Source organism: Poecilia reticulata, chromosome 19 (assembly GCF_904066995.2).
Source record: "Poecilia reticulata chromosome 19, P_reticulata-male-v2, whole genome shotgun sequence".
NCBI classification, from domain to species: Eukaryota; Metazoa; Chordata; class Actinopteri; order Cyprinodontiformes; family Poeciliidae; genus Poecilia; species Poecilia reticulata.
In genome coordinates, this window is record NC_088848.1 from 17,092,815 (window position 1) to 17,112,161 (window position 19,347).

At 39.7% G+C, this 19,347-nt stretch overlaps 1 protein-coding gene and 1 long non-coding RNA gene across 4 annotated transcripts; one reads left to right on the forward strand and one right to left on the reverse strand.

Moving 5' to 3' along the window:
• Positions 1–390: 390 nt before the first annotated feature.
• On the reverse strand, positions 391–5,641 carry LOC103481884 (uncharacterized). Of its 2 annotated transcripts, XR_014084969.1 has the most exons (3): positions 5,312–5,641; positions 4,671–4,744; positions 391–970 (listed from the first exon to the last, which is right to left on the reverse strand). It is a non-coding gene; the product is annotated as an uncharacterized LOC103481884 (long non-coding RNA). The 2 variants fall into 2 exon arrangements; XR_014084968.1 differs by lacking the exon at positions 5,312–5,641 and having other exon boundaries at positions 4,671–4,802.
• Positions 609–15,964, forward strand: hlfb (HLF transcription factor, PAR bZIP family member b). 2 transcript variants are annotated; one of them, XM_008437672.3, is made up of 4 exons: positions 609–740; positions 3,081–3,428; positions 10,290–10,504; positions 11,421–15,964. In XM_008437672.3, the coding sequence occupies exons 1-4, from the start codon at positions 623–625 to the stop codon at positions 11,637–11,639; spliced, it is 900 nt and encodes a 299-aa protein (XP_008435894.1). In that variant the 5' UTR covers positions 609–622; the 3' UTR covers positions 11,640–15,964. The 2 variants fall into 2 exon arrangements, with proteins under 2 accessions (XP_008435894.1, XP_008435895.1); XM_008437673.3 differs by having other exon boundaries at positions 11,424–15,964.
• The last annotated feature ends 3,383 nt before the right edge of the window (positions 15,965–19,347 follow it).

The following is a 19,347-nucleotide window of genomic DNA, read 5'->3' on the forward strand; positions in this document are numbered from 1 at the left end:
TGCACGAAGCATACTAACGAAGCATACGAAGCATAATACTGACTTAAAACGTCAGTATTATTAGGAGCTACTGTAAACAGCCTGGAGCCAAGGACTCTATCAGACCTTCATAATAAACTCTGGTTGGACGGTGCTAACTATGTTATATTTCGGTTTATTGCTAATATGCGGTGATTTTTCCGGTTAATTAAGAGTTAATGCCTCTGCTGGCTGAACTGGAAGTGTGTGTGTGTGTGTGTGTGTGTGTGTGTGTGTGTGTGTGCGTGCATGCGTGCGCGCGTGCGTGAGCTGGGGGAGTGGAGAGGAGAGGAGAAGAGAGGCGGGTGCCTGGCTCTCGGTTTGACGTCAGTGCTCAGTTGTCACGCACGCGGTCGGGACTAGCTCAGTGCGCTTCTCCCCGCAGCAGCCGCACGCGCTCCTCAGCTCGAGCGTGTCGTTAATACTAACTTTTACTCCGAGGAGCTTTCATGATTTCTGCTCTCCTCCGGCCGTTTTTCATGTAAATCCGCAGAGCGCCAGTCTGCCTCTCGAAACACCGACACTCTCTGCTCTCCGCTACACGCTGCCGCCTCTCCTCTTCCCGGAGGCTGTTTATCCGGTTGGTCCGACGCACGGAGGCGTGATGGAGAAGATGTCCCGACACGCTCTCCCGTTGAATCCCGCTTTTCTGCCGCCGAACCCGCACGGAGTTCTGAAGTCCCTGCTGGAGAACCCGATGAAGCTACCGCTGCATCATGAAGGTGAAGTTGGAGGAAACTCCTCATTTATCCCGACACTCTCGCCTTCCTGCTTCTTTCTGATAATCTTCCGGACTCAGAGGAATGCAAAGCGTGCCTTTGTTTACTGTAAATCTTTTTGTTCCTGAACTTTCTGAGGCGCGCTTCTCGTGCAGAGCGGCGCAGACGTGCGTCAAGCGCACAAAGTTTTCATCCAGAGAGCATTAATGTGCAGGCTGTGCATAGGTTAGTTCCTGCAGATATGAGCAAAGACAGAAACAGTTCCTCAGAATGATTTAAAAAAAATTAATAAATAAAAATCAGACATTTACCGCCTCTGTCAGCAGCTAGCGGGTCAGGAACAATCTTTCAGTAGTGCAGGTGTAAATTACTTTGGAAAAAATGCTTTTGAAATCACCTGATAAAGGTACTTTTTATTTATCAGTCATTTATAATAGATGATCTGCTAAGTCATTAAACTGCCCAAAGAAATATTTTTTTTATTTTTCTGAGTGGAAATTACTTTTATTGTCATTCCTGTTTAAATCTGTTTATTTTAGTAATTTTATTTGTTCTGCAAATTCTCAACATTTATTTTAAACCATCTGAATAAAATGTGACATAAAGCATGTTGAATCCCCTTAGACAGGAGTCATAATCAGATTGTTTGTTGCCTTAAGAAATGAGGCAAGATATTAATATATCAACTCTCCACATTATTTGTTTGGATATTATTCAGATTTGACTGGATTGAATTTCTATATATATGTTTGTTTTTTTTACTTTAAGCAACTGATTAAAACTCAAACCGTTTCAGCTTATAATTCCATCAAAGTGCAGTTTCAGAAACCTGATCAACTCAGACCAAGTTTGATTTTCAGAAGTGTTGCTGATACCAGAGTCCTCTGTGAATGTTATCAATGGATAAGTACACGGGTTTGTAGTAACAGAGTTTATTGGACTGACCCTGCAGTTTGCTGATTAAAAGTTAGCACATAGTTTGCTCAAAAGGACATTTTGTCTTCATCAATAGCTGTCTGCGTTTTTTTTTTCTGACTCAGCAGATCAACTTTTACAGAGTCACAGTCCAGAGCTGTCCTTATTTATCTTCGGTGGCCTCTGAAAGAAACCATAAACTCTCTCAGCAAGTGGAAAAATGTGTTTTCCGTACCTAATTCATTGTGCATATATTTATACAGCCACCCATTTTCAAAATGGATAGTAAAAACACTCAGAGAAAATCTTGAGTGAGGAAGTGTTTGGAATTTCGATATAAAAATCAGATATAGCTCCTGTCCTCTTCCAAAATGTCCGCTGTCTTCCAGAAGTCTGATGGGGGCAGCACTGAGTGGGCTGCTGAAATGAAGTGACATGATCAGTGAAGGGGAAGGTCTCTTTTTTTCTGGTGGGAGTAAGGGGTAACCTTAAACCAGGGGTTTCTACCTGTAGTCCTGTGTTAGAGGAGCTATTATCTTTAAATCTCTAATCCAGCATGAATCCAATGACCGAATGATGTTTTCAGTAATAATTTAGGGGTCTTTAAAAGGTGCCTGTCAGTGGCTCTTCAGGAGCAAAGATGAAGACTCCTACCTGAAACCATGGACAGCTTTTATGATTGTAAATGTGCAAAATAAAAACATGAAAACGAATCAGATCACATTTCATATTAGCAGCAAAGCAAACCATATTATTTTAACATCGGCTCCACAATGAAGATGAGCCCCCATCGCTCTCCTCATTGGGTCCAAATTGGGCTGCAGATGATAATTCAAATGGAGTGCAAACCTCTCCTACCAGGTGCATCGCTTGACTCACTTGATGACGTATTGCGCGTGAGCTGCACTATGTCCATGTTTGACCTTGTATGGAATTTTGTGACTTGATGATATTGCCTTGCAGTGAAGGTAGAAACAAACTTGAGTTTAACTTGAACATTGTTGTGGAAACACTCCAACAAGCTTTGTAATTTAACTGAATGAGGTCATAAATTTAGTTTGTAGTCTTACAAAGTTGCTATCTTATGTGTAATTAATTTTCAGAGTCATCTGCTGATTTAAAAATGGAGCTGTAGTGAGGAGGTACAGAATCTTGGTTTAAAAATTGAAGGGACACATGGAGGTTCTGGTGGATGGATGAGCATAAAGAAGTTCCTTTCCTTTTGTGGCCATGATTCGAGTATGAAAATCCTTAATAGAATAGAAATGACACAATAAAGTCTTTATGGTGCTGGTGCAAACATCCAGTGATATTCAATGACGGGATGATCCTACACCCCAAATATTCAACTGGAATAATTTAGGGTACCAACAGAACCCTGTTTCCCTAAGGCTAGAATGACAAACATTCTCTTATCCTGTCCTGCAGCTTTTAGTAAAGACCAGGAGAAGGAGAAGAACCTGGAGGAGGAGCACAGTGCCCCCCAGTCAGCTTTCCTCGGACCAACTCTGTGGGACAAAACCCTCTCCTATGATGGAGACACCTTCCAGCTGGAGTACATGGATCTGGAAGAGTTTTTGTCAGAGAACGGCATCCCGTCCAGTCCCTCTCACCATCACCGGGAGCAGCACCAGGCCCACCACATCCCACCTCGCCAGCCGCCCATCATGACCCCGGTGCCGTCCGCTCCGGCGCGCTCGGTGATGGACCTCAGCAGCCACGCCTCCACCTCTGTCGTCTCCCCTAACTGCCTGCACAGCAGCCCAGCAAGAGCAGGTAAGTCACTCCGGCTTTTGGTTTTGTCTGTGTGGCATTTTTGAATATTCGCAGCAGTTTTGCTAATTTCATAGCTTATATTGTTTTTGCTGTTTTCTCTGATTGTGTTAACCAAGCAAAACCTTGTTTCAGTTTTGTTCAGAGTCACGTTCCTCTGAACTTCAACCATTCAAGACACTCCATCAGAATCCATGCAAAGAGCTTAGATTTGGGTGCAAGAACAGTATCATCAGCAAAGAAGTGATTCAGGATTTTTGGTATAAAATAACTCAACATTTCTAAATACCTTATATGCTGCCGTGAGGTACTTTCTATCACTTCAGCATTTGATTATTAAAGTGTTATGTAAATTGGAAACTTTTAAGCTGAAAAACTTTAATTATCACATTAATTAGCTACAAAATGAGAATTATTTACCTTTGCATCTATTCATAGTTATATACTCAAAATTTGATTTTTATCTTTGATTACATAGCAATTCCAGCTCCTCAAATGCAAATACTGCTCTTAAGAAACACAGCCATTTGTAATACACTTCTCTAGGACACCAGTCACATAAAAAAGTGTGACTTGCATCAATAAACCGCACACAATAACCACTTTTAAACGTACTTTTTAAATGTATTTATATGTAATGATAATCTCATTAAATAAACAGTGAAGAAAAGGATGAAACTAACAATCCTGACAAGATGGGCCGTTTTTACTGGAATTTATCAAGACAAGAATAAATCAAATTTTTTATCATAATAAATGATAAACACTATGATAATTGCTCACCCCTACCAGACCACATTTAGCTGTTTAATTATGTGAACAATTTAAATATTAAGGACATTTTTATTATTAAACACCTGCAGTATTTGTTTACTGAGGGTTTATTGATGAGCCCGGACGAGCCCCCAGTTTGTTACGACCGACTCAGGGTGATATGTAGCCCTCATAAACCCAACTTCCCATCATCTTTTAACAGTTTTTGTGCTACTGCTGGCACATGTCTCCATCAAGCATATCACCTGTATGTTAATCAGACCGAGAAAACACTGTCTGCTCTGATCAACCTGGAGCACAAAGTTCAGATCATCCTCATGAAAGGGGCCAGCTGCTGCATTGCTGGGGTCATGCGACGGGGAAGCGTGGCGTGAGCTTAGGTGGGTTTCTTAAAGATCAGATTTCACAGATAAGAGCCTGTTGTTATTAGAAGCAGAAGCTGAGCAGATGTAGCTGCATAGATTGTCTTACCGGCACCAGATTACGGGGAAATCTGAGTCAGTATCATGTGGCGCACAGGCAGAGAAATCCTGTGCAACCAAGATCTGTGGATCATAGAGGAAACAATTTGCTACAATGTTACTCTGGCAAGAGCTTGTTTATTCTGACACACATTTTCAATTAAAGAAAAACAAATAAATAAATAAATGAATAAAATACTATTACAATACAATTCAAATTCAATCAACAACATCCGGAGTTTACGCAAAGAAACTAAAGAAAACAAAATGCACAAATAAAATAACGTAATATCAAAAAATGAATAAAATCTAATTCTAAATTAACATAACCAAACTGAACAAAAAATTCCATCTACAACACACAGTAAATACGGACATTTGGCAGTATAAGAAATAAAAATACTACAAATACTAATATGGTAACAGGGCCCAAAAACAAACACAACATTGACGTATTATTCAATTTAAATAAATCCCAAAGGCTCCAACAACAAAAAACAAGTCATCAGACACAGACCAAAGCTCAGTACAAAACTATCCAAATTACACACACAAGTTACACGAAACACCACAAAACTAATCTTTGCATATTTGCCAAACATTTGAAAGAAGCCGACTCTATGGGTTTATAAAAGTTGCCTTTTATCCTACCTGTGGATCACAGAGGAAACAAATTGCTACGATGTTACTCTGGCAAGAGCTTGTTTGTTTATTCTGAGCCGCGCATGCCCAGAGCCAGAAAAGCTGTTCTCCCTGTTAGATCCACAGCGACTCGAGAGCGCCCCCACTGGCAAGAAGGCGCATGCACACAACAATTGGTTGGATGCATGCACGCTCATGTGCCTCGGCTGTTTGTGCACGCTCATGCTCACTCACTGTCCGGCGTTTGTTTTCTTAAAGGGAGCATCCTCTTTTCAGAGCCCTTCTGCTCTGAGTGATCCTCAGAAAACAAACCGTCCTAACAGCACGAAGAGACATGTGACCTGCATGTCTCTTCGCACGCACACGCACACTTGTGTGTGCGTGTGCGTGTGTGTGTGTGTGTGTGTGTGTGTGTGTGTGTGGGGGTGTGTGTGTGTGAGTGTGTGCGTGAGTTGGTGTGTGTATGACTGCCCTCCCTGCATGAGATCAGTGTTTTAAGAACATAGTGTTCTCTGCAGAAGTAGGCCAGGGGGCGGCAGCTCTCACATCCACACGTTTCCCACTGAATGTTTACATTCCCATCCACTAATAAGTCACACGCACACACATGCACACGCATGCTGCAACGGGGTGGAGGATACACATCTCGGCATAGTTTTTCCTCTGATCCTGGATCTGATTTGTTGAAGGCCTCCTGGACAAATATTTGGAAAAGTTTCTTTTCCTCTCTCTCTTTTTCTTTTTGAGAAAACAGAAACTTCCATTGGCTCTAAAAAAGAAACTTTTCAAACTTCAATACGAGAGTGATTTCAGAAGTAAATAACTTACACCTATCAGGGTACTCGAAGATTATATTTTCACTAGCTTAATTTTTAGAACTCTCCCTACATATCAGATAAGTAAATAATTTGACTGAGTTAGTTTTTTTGTCTTGGTAAGTTTGTTTACCAGTGACACTTCATGACACCAGTGAATTTCGCTCAGCCTTTCTTCAACTTTAGGCTTGTTATAAAATAAATGATAAATGCATGCACAAAAACAATGTCGCAAATTATACAGAGCTGTCCATTTAAGCAATAATTACAAACAAGCCAAAAAGAAATAACTCTCACATGTGATACTATTTGGTAAACAATAAAAAAAAATAACTGCTATAAAAACATGAATAAATAATAAAATAATTGCACATTATACTAATCAAATAATGAATAAAAATTAATTTATGGCTACATAAGTTGTCAAAAAATTAAATCACTAACTTTTATGCATTTATCAGAATAAAAAAATGCAAATAATTCTGTATCTGATTGGTTAGTTCTTCTTATTTTTGGTTCCACATTGAGATTAAATAACTATGACACCAAATAAAGCGTATTAAGCAAGACATTTCATTGAGGTTTGTGATAGAAAAATCTTTTTAATGAGAAAAATTATATTTTTTATATTTTGACAATATTCTACAAGAACTAGCACTAGCTCATTAAACCAAAGTTGATTACGGTATTTCTCAAGGTTCGATCCAGTGGGTGCTGCCAGTGTTTTTCCACTGACCGGCTCCAATCATTTTTCCGTCACGAGCCTGAGAACTGCAGATCCAAACTGTGCTTGTGTCAAGCTCAGGCCACAGATAATGTGCTGCTCCGCCGGCCAAATATAGCAGCGTAATCTACTGCATAATCTGGCATATTTGTATTCCCATACGGCCACAGGATGGCACAAGCGATAAGGAAGCAGGAACAGGTCAGATCCACAAACATCCTGCAGGAGAGGTGGAGAGGCTGAGAAGGTTTCCTCCTTCTCCTTTACAGCCGTCTCGTGTTTTAGCTCCTTCCTAAATGGTTTCTGCTCCCCTCACAGGCTCTGGCCTCAGGTTTCAGATTAAATACCAAAAACACTAGCAGAGGAGAGGCAGGTGGGGATCAGAGACGAGAGCAGACAGGGTGGCGTGAGGAGACAGCTTCGGTTCCAGCAGCTCAAACCGAATGAATTGTCACTGTTTAAAACATTTGTTCCTTTCAGATTGAGGTGCAAAATCACTTTTCTCGTGTTTCTATTGCGGATACAAAAGCAACACACAGAGAAATTGTGACTAAATCTACATCTGCAAAGCACTTTATCACTTTTTTTTATTTGGACAACAAAGCATTCTGCACAATTTCACTAAAAATCAAACATTTATTAGGATAAAAGCTAAAAAGCTGGAGGAATAAATACACCAATAAACTAATACTCCTATTGAAGCATCTTTTGGCGTAGACTTCTTGAGATTTATTTTATTTGTTTATTTTTTTACCATAGCCACCAACTATAGTGAACCTTAAGATTGACTGCCTCAGCTGGATTTTCTTGACATTTGCAACATTTGTGTAGAGCCAAAATTTACAGAGTGGTTACAAAGGGTCAGAAGGATCTCAGTGTACAAAGTCAGAAGAAGGGAACAAGCAGTCCCACAGCTTTATTTATATACCATGGCAAAGTACGGATGGCCATCAATAATTAGGAAATATGGGACAAGTGACCTTACGAAAACTGGACTTTTCTCCAACTTAATTGAAAGAACTAGATGTAATTTGAAAGAGATTTACGGCGGTACTGAACGAGCTGCAGGAATTTTGCTTGTTCTGTGCTGTTTTTTTTTATGTGTATGGACAACAGATTTTGGTTGAAAACATTCAGACTTGGTTAAAAAAAATAAAAAATAAAAAAAATCCCAAAGCCTTTTGGGGGAAAATGTGCAAAGGTGTGAGGGAACCAAGCTTGAAGTTTTAGGGTCACAATACCAAAAAGGCATCTTGGCACAAAAAACCAACAGCAAAAGGAACACAACATATATACATGTTCAGTCAACATAAACCCAAGAGCAGCATCATGCTCTTGGGTTATTTTTCTCCAAAAAGTGAGGTCGAGTTAGGCACATTTTTGAGCAATTTCAAACACCAGTGGGTTTCAACCCACAACCTTAAGTGTCTGTTGGAAAATTGAAGATGAAGTAGGATTGGTAACCAAATGATGCCATGAAGGGGAAATGAAACCAAAACTTACGGCAGTCTGACAGAATATCCGTGGAGCTGCTGAAAATGGGCTGTAGACAAAGACTCACACGGTCAGAGACATGGAGAAGTTTTCCAAGACCAAATGGGCAGAGATTACATCTTGAATGCTAATAGCTGGATAAATAGTTTTTTTTTTTTTAAGATTTGTTGGTTATTTGTTTCTTTATTCAAGAAAAGCATGTGGTTTTCTCCTCATGTCATCCTCTTGACCTGACCTAGAATAAAGACAGTTGGATGGAAGGATGGATAAAACCGCTTAAGAAATACAGAATCAGAAATATCAGTAACTAGATAAGTAATATCCTGTGTAAAGTAAATTTAAGGAACAGTCACATAAACCTGACAGGTCTTCGATCAACGTTTTTGAACACATTTATTTGAGCCTGTGGACACGTTTTTACCTCTGAGAAGGGCGCAGCCTCGCTCTCGGCTCTCTTTGGGGGAAACATGAGGAAGTGCCAGCCACGCGACTCACGTTTTGCACTAAAACTCACATGTGTCGGCGGGCCGTCTGTCTGCATCACGTTTCAACAGCAGCGACTGTCAAGCATCCACCTGCTTCTCCGCATGTAACCTCAAGCCTCCGGCTCCCCATCACTCACTCACACCTGACTGATTCAGCGGGGCCTCGCCGCGCTGCCAGCTGCTTATAACTCACTTATCTTGATAAGACCTGGGCATCCTGCAGACACAAAAACAGCAGATCGAACAATGTGGGCACGGACCGGAGCAGACACAGCAGAGTGTCTTCCCAGAATGTCAACTTTTTAAAACGATGACAGATATACACAAGAGCGCACAACTTCCATTGGGCGCAGACACACTGTGATAAGCTGGAGATGGAAACAGAAAATAGCCTGTAAGTTTTCTGTATGGCAAGCTGTAAACTCCAGAAAATAAGATACAAGTCTGGTAAAATAGCATCTATAATGCAGGAAATACTGTAACCTTTAAGATCAAGTAAACAACTTGTTAAAGTAACCTCTAACGTTTGATAACTAACTTTTTAATTTCTGTGTTACACAGAGTAACATGTAAGCACCATAAACCGACGTAGCAAAATATGACAAAGTACCCAGTACATTACAGAGAAAATAATAAATACTCCTTGTATCTGGCGAGTGAGTACATTTTACACCACAAAAACACAAAATTAAACAGTATCTTTTTGTCTAGTTTCTAGTGCAAATATCTTTGTATACTTGAAATAAGACAAAAGTAACTTAGAAGAAGCTTTTAAATAAGATATAGGAGCTTGTTTTAAACATGAGATAAACTAACCACGGCTTTGCACTGATCTTCAGATCATTTGCTTGTCTTTATAGTTTTTTTTTTACACTTTCTATCATATTTAGGTTAGTCCACTGCAACAGGTGTCTTCAATAATATAAGAAAGTAAGAATGAAAAGCTCTTAAAGATTCTGTTTTACTTTTACATTTGATAGGAAAAAAAGCATTTCGAGGTTCTCAGAGCTCAAGATTGACACAAACAGCACTTTGTCGCCACCTAGTGGTTGATACCAAACACTAGATAAAATCTTGCAGAGCTGAAACTTTAACTTGGAAATTACTCACATAAAACTGTTTCTCCCTCAGAATGGTTGTATGGCAAAATAAAGCAAATAATGAGCTGAAAGTCACAAATAAAGACTTAAATTAAACAAAGCAAAATCAGTAGAACTCACAATAGGGAAGAAACCAGACTGGAAAAAATCAAAATAGGAATGAAAAAAAAAGACCTTTGTACAGATTGATGAGCTAAGCAAAAAGCGTACTGAAAACTAAATGATGAAGGGATCTAAAAAGCCAATAGTCTTTAAAAAAAGAATCAGTGTAAAGAAATAGAGAAAGTAAAACAGAGGAGAATAAAGTAAAACGTGGAAAAAGGCTAAAACTGAGATGATTTCTTAGCCTTCCTCTCTCTTCTTTGTCAGGCCTCCCGAACTCAAGAAACACCCCCAGCCCCATCGATCCAGAGTCCATCCAGGTTCCGGTCAGCTACGAACCTGACCCGGCGGACTTGGCCCTGTCCAGCGTTCCGGGTCAGGAGATCTTCGATCCGCGCAAGCGCAAATTCTCTGCCGAGGAGCTGAAGCCTCAGCCGATGATCAAGAAGGCCAGGAAGGTTTTCATTCCCGATGACCTGAAGGTAAGTTGGAGCCAGTCCTGAGGGCGGTACCGGTCCGCTCAGCCCACTTTATGTCCTCTGTCAGGGTTTGTTTCTGTTTGTTTTTTGGGGGGGTTTTTTCAAGACACAAAGTACCAAATTAGAGAGCAAAAATTTGCTGCAAAGTTGAGCAAACTCTCTTCTTTTTCTCTTCTCTTCTTTGTCAATTTCTGCAACTCACAGTTCAGAGATTCTGGTTGGGTGGTCAAAAATAGAGTTTGAAAAATCAGTTAGTCTTATCAGAAATGTAAGAACCAGGAGTCCATGTTTGATCATATTTGATTCAGATTTTTTGTCACAACCAACAAACTGAAAGATATATTTTTTTAAATCCACCCAAAGCTTGACTTTCTGTTTGTTTTCTTTACTTTCCTGCAGTAAAGTCCAGGGCGGGCTGCTGTTCCCTCCATTATTTATCCAGATGTTTATCACAGTATGTGATTTAAACAGATCTCACTCATCCTTCAGAGCTGATTACAGCCTCACAGCAGCACGGCATGCTGGGACACACAGTCCTTGGTCTGTCCATCATTAGATCTAGCCCTCCTATTGGCCAGCCTACCCTTAGGGAGGCGGGTCCTCCAGGTTAAGCGGCTTAAAAAAGAGTGATCCCACCGCCTGCCTCGCTCTTAGGTTTTTAAGTGTTTGGGGAACAAATGAGCTGCAGGTCTCTGTTTTTTAAATTCCCCTTCCACACGAAAATCACTTCCCGTCTGAAACTACGGAAGCCTAAAAGGTTGGCAAAGTAACTCAAAATCAAATTCTGACCAATAAACAAAATCAAATATTAGCTCATAACTGTATTTTACTATTAATAAGTGGACTTCATAAGGAGCACCAGATATCCACATTTTTAACTTTGGTTTTTCTTTTTTTGCTTTTTCTCTTTCTTTTTGAGCAGGATGACAAATACTGGGCTCGGCGCAGGAAGAACAACATGGCAGCAAAGCGTTCCCGCGACGCCCGGCGACTTAAGGAAAACCAGATTGCTATCCGGGCGGCCTTCTTGGAGAAGGAGAACTCCGCCCTGAGGCAGGAGGTGGCCGACATGAGGAAGGAGCTCGGACGGGCCAAGAACATCCTGGCCAAGTACGAGGGCCAGCACGGGCCGCTGTGATGAGGACATTCACACAGGCTTCACACACACACACATACACACACACACACGCGCACACACACACACACACACACACACACACACACACGCACACACACACACAACCTCCCCCCCACACACACACATCAGCGATTCTCACCTCAGTGCATGCAGTTCTTATCCTAACCGACTCGACTCGACGTTAAGTTAACCTCCGGGCAGAAGTTTTTTCTGACGGGGTTGTTTGTTCCAGCAGCACATCCTTTGTCCTTTGTTTGCTTTAAGCGTCAGATTTACACGAGCTGTGACTTTTACCTGCTCTGAGTCGAGTAAAACACATGCACACACACACACGCACGCACACACACACACACACACACACACACACACACACCCACGCACGCACACACACACACACACACACACACACACACGCACCCCCCCCCCCAACACACACAAACACACACACACAGATTCATATAAAAATATATATTTGTTAGGACTCTCTGTTGACCATAAAGACTCCTCCCATGGACTTCTGAACCACGGATCTGATCCTGGATGCTTTCGCTCCTCTTCATCACCACCCTCCGGCCCAGCACTTTCAGAACATTGGGTCTCTCCTACAAACTCTGCCCCCTGCAGGTGTGCTTTCATACTGCACCTGTTTTTATGTATATTTTATGCTCTGAAGACTGTGTACATGAATAAGCTCTGCCTTCTCCAAGTCAAACTTTCTCCTCTTTATATCTGAACCTTTAAGCTGTTTCTGAAGTCCTCAACCAGATTCAATGTTTATGGCATGAAGAAATATATGGAGTGCAAAAGAAAAAAAAGAAATATATATATATATTTATTTCCTGCTAGAGATCTATTTTTTTATTGTTTACACCCCCAAAATAATGGAAGCTTACGAATTAGCTTTAACTTCATCAGGGAGTGTGTATTTACACACTTTAAAAAATGGAAAATCTTTAGAACCCAAAGAGATTCAGCACTTTCTCTCACCTTGTTTTAGAGGCCCCTGGTGGTGAGTCCTCGTTCAGGTTTATCCATGCTGCAGGTCTGACTGAGCTAAAAAAAAAAAAGAAAAAAAAAGTTTTTCATCTAGATGGATTTTTGTCATTTAAACTCAAAATAAAAAATGTCATAAGAAACATTTTCTTCAAATCTAGACAAACCTGAATGGATTGGAAAGAAACCAAACCCTGTGAAAACCAGCTGACTCTGAACAGAAAGACATTTCTGTGCAAACTTTAGGATGGAACAGGATATTTTCTGAATGACCGGTTCTGTTATCTTTCTAGAATAATATTTTTGGTGTGTTTTTTTTCCCGTGTGAACCTTCTCAGAATTTAACGTTCAGGAAACGTGACGAGTTCTTAGGATCAGTGACTCAGCTGCCTAACTTATCTAACAAAAAGAATCAAAAATATTACCATCTGAACTGTTAATGTGTTTTAAAATAAATTCTATAATGTAGTTTTATGTCAACAGAGGGTGTATTTTTTTTCTTTTTCTCTTTTTTTTTAACAGTTCTTAGGCTTTGACATGAAAACACTGACAAAACCAGATTAGCGCCTCGAAGAACGAATGGCGTAGCTTAGACAACGTTCAATGTTGAGATCATAAATGCGTCAAAAAACTTATTTCATTTCCTGTTGTGAGTTTGCATGATATTGGGTGGTTGGAGTTTCTACAGCACAGACTACAAACATGTCACCATGGCCTTATGAGGGAATAATAAATGTCATTCTACAAACTGTTTTAAAACCCACCAACATAGAGACCAAACTACATCTAAAATCCATCATTCTATTTAGGTGCTAAACTCTGGGCTTTTGTTTTTTAGGTCAGCAGCTGTATTTCAGCACATGCAGCACCTCGTTTACACAGGAACAGATGATCTATGTGAATATATTTCAGGATTCCAGCTGAGTTCTTGAGCTTTTTTTTCAGCCACAGCAGAACTGTGCTGCTGCCACAGAAACTGACTACGTCTAAGCGTTCTCACAGTTACGATGTGCCAACATGTATGCATTATAGTACACATGTGGCTACATAACCGCGATGGTGCATTGAACAAGTTGAGAAATGTCCATTGTTTCTACCAGTCCTCAGTTTTGACACCACAATTTGAATATATGTTGATGACTGGCTAAAATGCAGGGCGACAGCAGAAAAATGGGGGAGATTATGGTTAACTTAGTGTTTTGTTGCTTTCTGATTGAACTTTATTGTGATCTGTACATGCGCTAGTTTAATTTCTAGACTTGATTCTTCTAAAATGAGACTAAAATATAAGTGGGTACATCATGTTGGCGAAAAACTGTTTTTTAACTCAGCAGAAGTCTGAAAATGTCATTCAAACTGCTGCTGTGTTAGTTTCCGAAGTGTAAATTAATTCACTATGTGAATATAAAGTTTGAATTGTTTGTCGTTGAAGTTAAATGGCTAGTTTCTCAAATGAAGCAGTAGGTCGTCCCTTGCTTGCAGGAGACAAAATTTCTCTCAAAAATTAAATGGATAAATTGAAAAAGTTCAGTAGGTAGTCAGACCAAACTGGAGTGGTCAGATTTAAGCCGTCTAGATCAATAGACAGATCATTTGAAAAGGCCTTGACACTTTTTAAATAATATTTATATTGGTAGGTTTGACTCAGTACCACCCGATGGATTGTATAACTTTTCTCTGGAGTTGCTGTTGTTCATTTTCTTTCATTGTCCAGCTGACAAAAATGTCCCAAGCTAAACGATGCAGAGGAAATCCAGCAGCACAGCTATGAAAGTGTTTTAACTGTTCTGCAAGTGTAAGATCTGCTGTAAGTGGTACCGTTTTTTTTTTTGTTTTGTTTTGTTTTGCAACTGGGCTGCACAGTGGCGCAGTTGGTAGCGCTGTTGCCTTGCAGCAAGAAGGTTCTGGGTTCGATTCCCAGCCTGGGGTCTTTCTGCATGGAGTTTGCATGTTCTCCCTGTGCATGCGTGGGTTTTCTCCGGGTACTCTGGTTTCCTCCCACAGTCCAAAAACCTGACTGTCAGGTTAATTGGCCTCTCCAAATTGCCCCTAGGTGTGTGTGTGTGTGTGCATGGTTGTTTGTCCTGTGTGTCTCTGTGTTGCCCTACGACAGACTGGCGACCTGTCCAGGGTGTACTCCGCCTCTCGCCCGAAACGTTAGCCGGAGATTGGCACCAGCAACCCTCCCGACCCCATTAAGGGACAAGGGTGCAAGAAAATGGATGGACGGATGGATGTTTTGCAACTGTTAACCTTACATTAATGTGAGAATTTATTTCTCTATCTCAAAATTCATAAAAATAAAAAGAAAGAAAACATTTTTTTCTCCTGCAGGTAAGACACTGACTACTGATCACTATCTCGGATAACCCCTGTCAGCTAGCTATTAGGAACCAACAAGCCCAGCAGACACCTTGGCGCATCACAGAACCTAAACCTGTACATTTTAAATAAAGAAAACTATTTCCTATAGTTAGAAAATATTCCGAGTTTCAACTTGAAGCAAATTATTAAAAACTATGAACAATTTTCCAATTGTTAGCTGTTTTGGTTTGGTTCAGTCGAGTCGTGGGGTTCTTAAAGGCTCTCCTCTGAAACAAAACCCAACCCAGTGGCAGGCCGAGCCATGAATGTACATTTATAATGTTTTTAACTGGATGGAGTTGTCTTATACTGTGGAACACCTTGATATTCTTTACTAACGACCAAACAAAAAATGGAATATTAAAGAATATATTGATAATACGAGGTTTTAATGTTTATACAGATTTATTCTTGTTTTTGTTTTGTCGTACAGTCTGATATTACCTGTGTATTTTGGAACACCTTTGTAAAAAAACAAACAAACAAAAAAAAACATATCTATTTCTCATTTACGTATTACTACTATATTACAAAGATGGCATTCGCACACGGTCTGGGCAATGCATGGGCATTACGGAAACGATTCCTTTCCTCTCAGTGTCGTTGAAATACCTCAGATTCCTTGTTCAGGTTCCACATCGGTTGGTTGCTAGGACGCCATCTGCCCCTCCCCCTTTCTCTTCAGTTCTCAGAGAGGCCTGGCTGCCTCTCTGTAGATGGATGTATAGTTTCTGCACAAAAGAATGTATTTCCCCCCAACATAGAGCATTGTTGGTTGTTTTTTCTCCGCCTGCGTTTTTTTCTCCCTTCTTTTTTAATTTTTTTTTTAAATTTTTTTGGTTTGTCACTGTTGTTTCTCTTTATCTCCTGCATCCTATGGTAGTTATTAACACCTTTTCTTATTCTAACTGTGTTATGTTTCTCATGGTTAATATATATATATAAAAAATAAAACTCTTAATCCATAATTTGTCTCAGATGATTTTCAAATGACACTTTTTCTTCCCTTTAAATGAAGGGACTGAGGGTAAAATAACATGTTTACAAAGAGTAAATAGGGGATCAATAACTCCTTTTGAGTCTTTTTCATTTGCGATCATTTCAAAAAGAGTCCTAGAAAAAAATCCAGTTTTGAGGAATTTTGTAAAACCAATTTCATTGAATCCTAACTAATCACCACACTTTTGGATTCCAATTCCTTTTTTTTTTAGGTCCTGATACACGAAATTTATCCAAAGATTAATTTTCTATTGGTTCAAATAACCACAAATTTTGTTTGAATATGTGATGTGGTGCATGGAATTTTTAAATAGCATAAAAAAGGAAAAGAACATATTGGAAGTTTTGGTCGCGTTTGCCTAAAGAGTTGATGACCACAAGGGGGCAGCACTTCCTTTGATCATGTGGAAACATTATGACTAGACAGTACTGAAAGAAATAAATAAATAAGAAGAAAACAGATTGCATTCCAACTCTCCAACTAAAGTAATCTTCCAGGAATATTTATAAAACTTTACTGTCAGAAATAAAGGATTTTTTTTTTGTTTTTTTGGAAGCTCCATCAGTTTCAACCTTTTTTTATTTTTCTTTTTTTTTTTTTCCTCATGGTAACTTTGGTTTTTAATAAATACAACTCGCACATCTGTTTGCCTCTGGTGTTTGTCTTTAGTGCACAATGTACCTTTTCTCTGTTCCGCTTGCTAAGTGAAACCTGGTGGGTTCGGTGCCTCAGTCGGTCGCTAAATAAAGACAACTAGAGTCAAAAATCTACAGTCAAATAAATAAAATACAATTTTAAAAGAAATTTAAACCTGGATTAGGTTGCACTTAGCAAATGTATGACCATGGTAACTTGGCTCCCTTAATGACTTATTACAGGTTCTTTCTCATTTTTACTTCCACAATGGTTTCATCCTTAGTGCTTCACTTTGATCCCATGACTACATTTTGAAAGTATGTTTGTTTCTATGACAACATAACTTTTTACCTGATTAAAAGGACTCTATGCAAATTTTAGTATAACTTCACACTTCTAGAGTCCTTCACTCAAACTGTTTTTTTTTTTTCTTGGGGGTGGCGGGGTAACTTTTACATCCATAGACATTCTTTAACATTTTCTTAACCATTGACATCTTTAAAATTATGGAATATATTACATCTACACCTCCACACTGATCAGATAACGGACTAAGTAAAGGCTTCAAAAACTAATAGTTGGCCGAACAGATGATGAAAAGCTAAGAGGCTTTTAAAATTCTCACCCTTTTATTTGTTTTGCATTTCATTTACTCTTTTATTATCTTCCTTATTGTTTGGCCAAACTGAAAGGTATTTTGTTGCTGTTGTGCTGTAGAAATACAACTCACATTTGGCAAGAACATACTTTTATATGTTGACATTGACATTTTTTCTTCAGACAAAAGAATGTGCAGTCTTGTTGTGCGTCATGATGTATTTGTTATTACTAGTAAACGTAAGCTGTCATTCCTCCTCTGTCCACCAGAAGGCGCTAGAGCTCTCCTCTTGCCTGTCAGCGGGCCTTGCTTCACTTTGCACATTTGCCTCTCGCTGCTTGTGCTTTCGTCTGCAGCTTTAATCTGTCTCTTTAAAGCGTCGAACTTCCTGATATTCAGGTCTAGAGGATTGGACTGGACTATCGCAACATTACTATTAATTTATTCTTAGCATTTCTGGAGTAGATTTGATTTAGTTTTGGGGATCATTGTCTGGTTGATCATCCAGTTTGGGCCAATCCTCACATCTGATTGTAGAAAACCGTGATTTTACATTGGCAGTAGAGTTCACGGGCCACTCATTGACTGCAAGGGGTCATTCTACGGCTGCCAAATTTGCCCAAAGTGTCAGATACCATGCAGTTGGTTTGAGGTTTAATGGTCTTCTGGATTATGGTCAAACATATCTAGTTTTGATTTGGGCTTAAAGGACATTGGTACAGAAATCTTGTGCTTCATTCAGATCCAACTTTGCAAACTTAGTTCAATTGTTCCTTTTTTATTGTACTTAGAATTGTTCCTTCATGAGAATAAGCACGATGCTAACTGATGCTTGTAGTCTTAAACGTTTTCCATTTGGGATTAATGTTTCTTTCTATAGAATGTCGGACCTTCTCGGACTGGTCGGTGGCAGGTGTAGGTTTTCTAAGGTCATTCCTGATGTCTGGGTTTGTACTGAAGACTCTTCATACCTCAACACATTCTCACCTCATTTTTGCTAGCTTCTTATTTTAATGCTTTGTGCTATACCTAAAAATAAATGAAAAAGAAAACAATTGAAAAAGCTGACAAAGTTTTTTGTTTGTTTTTTCTCCGACTCCTTTCTGAGTCAGGCGCTTAAGAGTTTCCATTATCTCATAATCCTCTGCACTCTGCCTGGAAACATGGAATGAATGAGTGCAGGAACAAACATCAGGTCTTTGGTTCTGGGCAGCACCAGAAAAAAGGCCACTAAGTTGGTTTTGTCGTTATGTAATCCCACTTACTGAAAGTGAAAGCAGCAGATCAGAGTGTTTCTGTGTAATCCTAGGAGTTTAGACGTCACGCTCTGAGCACAGAGCAGGTTTCAGAGGCGGCCCGCGGCCTGGCAGGCAGGTGGCTTCAGAAATGTTGCTGCAGACCCCGTGGCCTGTGCCGAGAGGATGGAAGAATCTGACGTCAGCTCTCTGACGTCAGAATCATTGGGATAACCTGTTTGATGTGTACTTGCTGCTCTAAATTATTCACATCTTTAATTTGGCTGTTGAAACTTCAGTTCTATTAATTTTAATGAATTTCAACTACGTCAGCTAAGTGCTGCTAAAGATTCCAGAGAATCTCAACTTCACTAGGTCACTTCTTTTTAGTGATCATGTTAGAGTGAAGTCGTTGGTTTCTCTCATGCACAGCATGTTATCTTCAGGTTTCAGCAAATTAAATGTAAGACTTTTAAAGACCTTTTTAATTCCAGCTTGAATACAATCTAAGATCAAAAATGGGGGAATCTGCTTTACTGCAATGGAGCATAGTACAATGTGAAATTTCTGAGGTCTGTTTGTGGCTCTTCGCAGTGGCGTTGTGGCTTCTCATGCTAGCTTAGGTAGTTAGTATGGGTACCAGAACCAGCTACTGTAGTTTCAACCAGCCCAAGTCACAGAACACAATGAAGATGAAGATGAAGATGCCTTTTGAATGACAAATAGTCTGATGAGAAAAAAAAAAACTATGTGAGAATGACCAAATTTAATGCATTTAAGGCCAATTCAGTTTTTTCCCATGAATTTAAATCATCTTAAGGCCTTTTGGAGACATTAATTTCAGACTTTTTAAGACTTATGAGAATGCGCGGAGACCCTCGA

Excerpts from the sequence above, each read along its gene's own strand:
- hlfb (XM_008437672.3), top strand. The coding sequence starts at position 623 with ATGGAGAAGATGTCCCGACACGCTCTCCCGTTGAATCCCGCTTTTCTG. Across the intron at positions 3,429-10,289 it reads CAGCAGCCCAGCAAGAGCAG|GCCTCCCGAACTCAAGAAAC; the intron begins GTAAGTCACTCC and ends CTTCTTTGTCAG. Across the intron at positions 10,505-11,420 it reads TCATTCCCGATGACCTGAAG|CAGGATGACAAATACTGGGC; the intron begins GTAAGTTGGAGC and ends TTTCTTTTTGAG.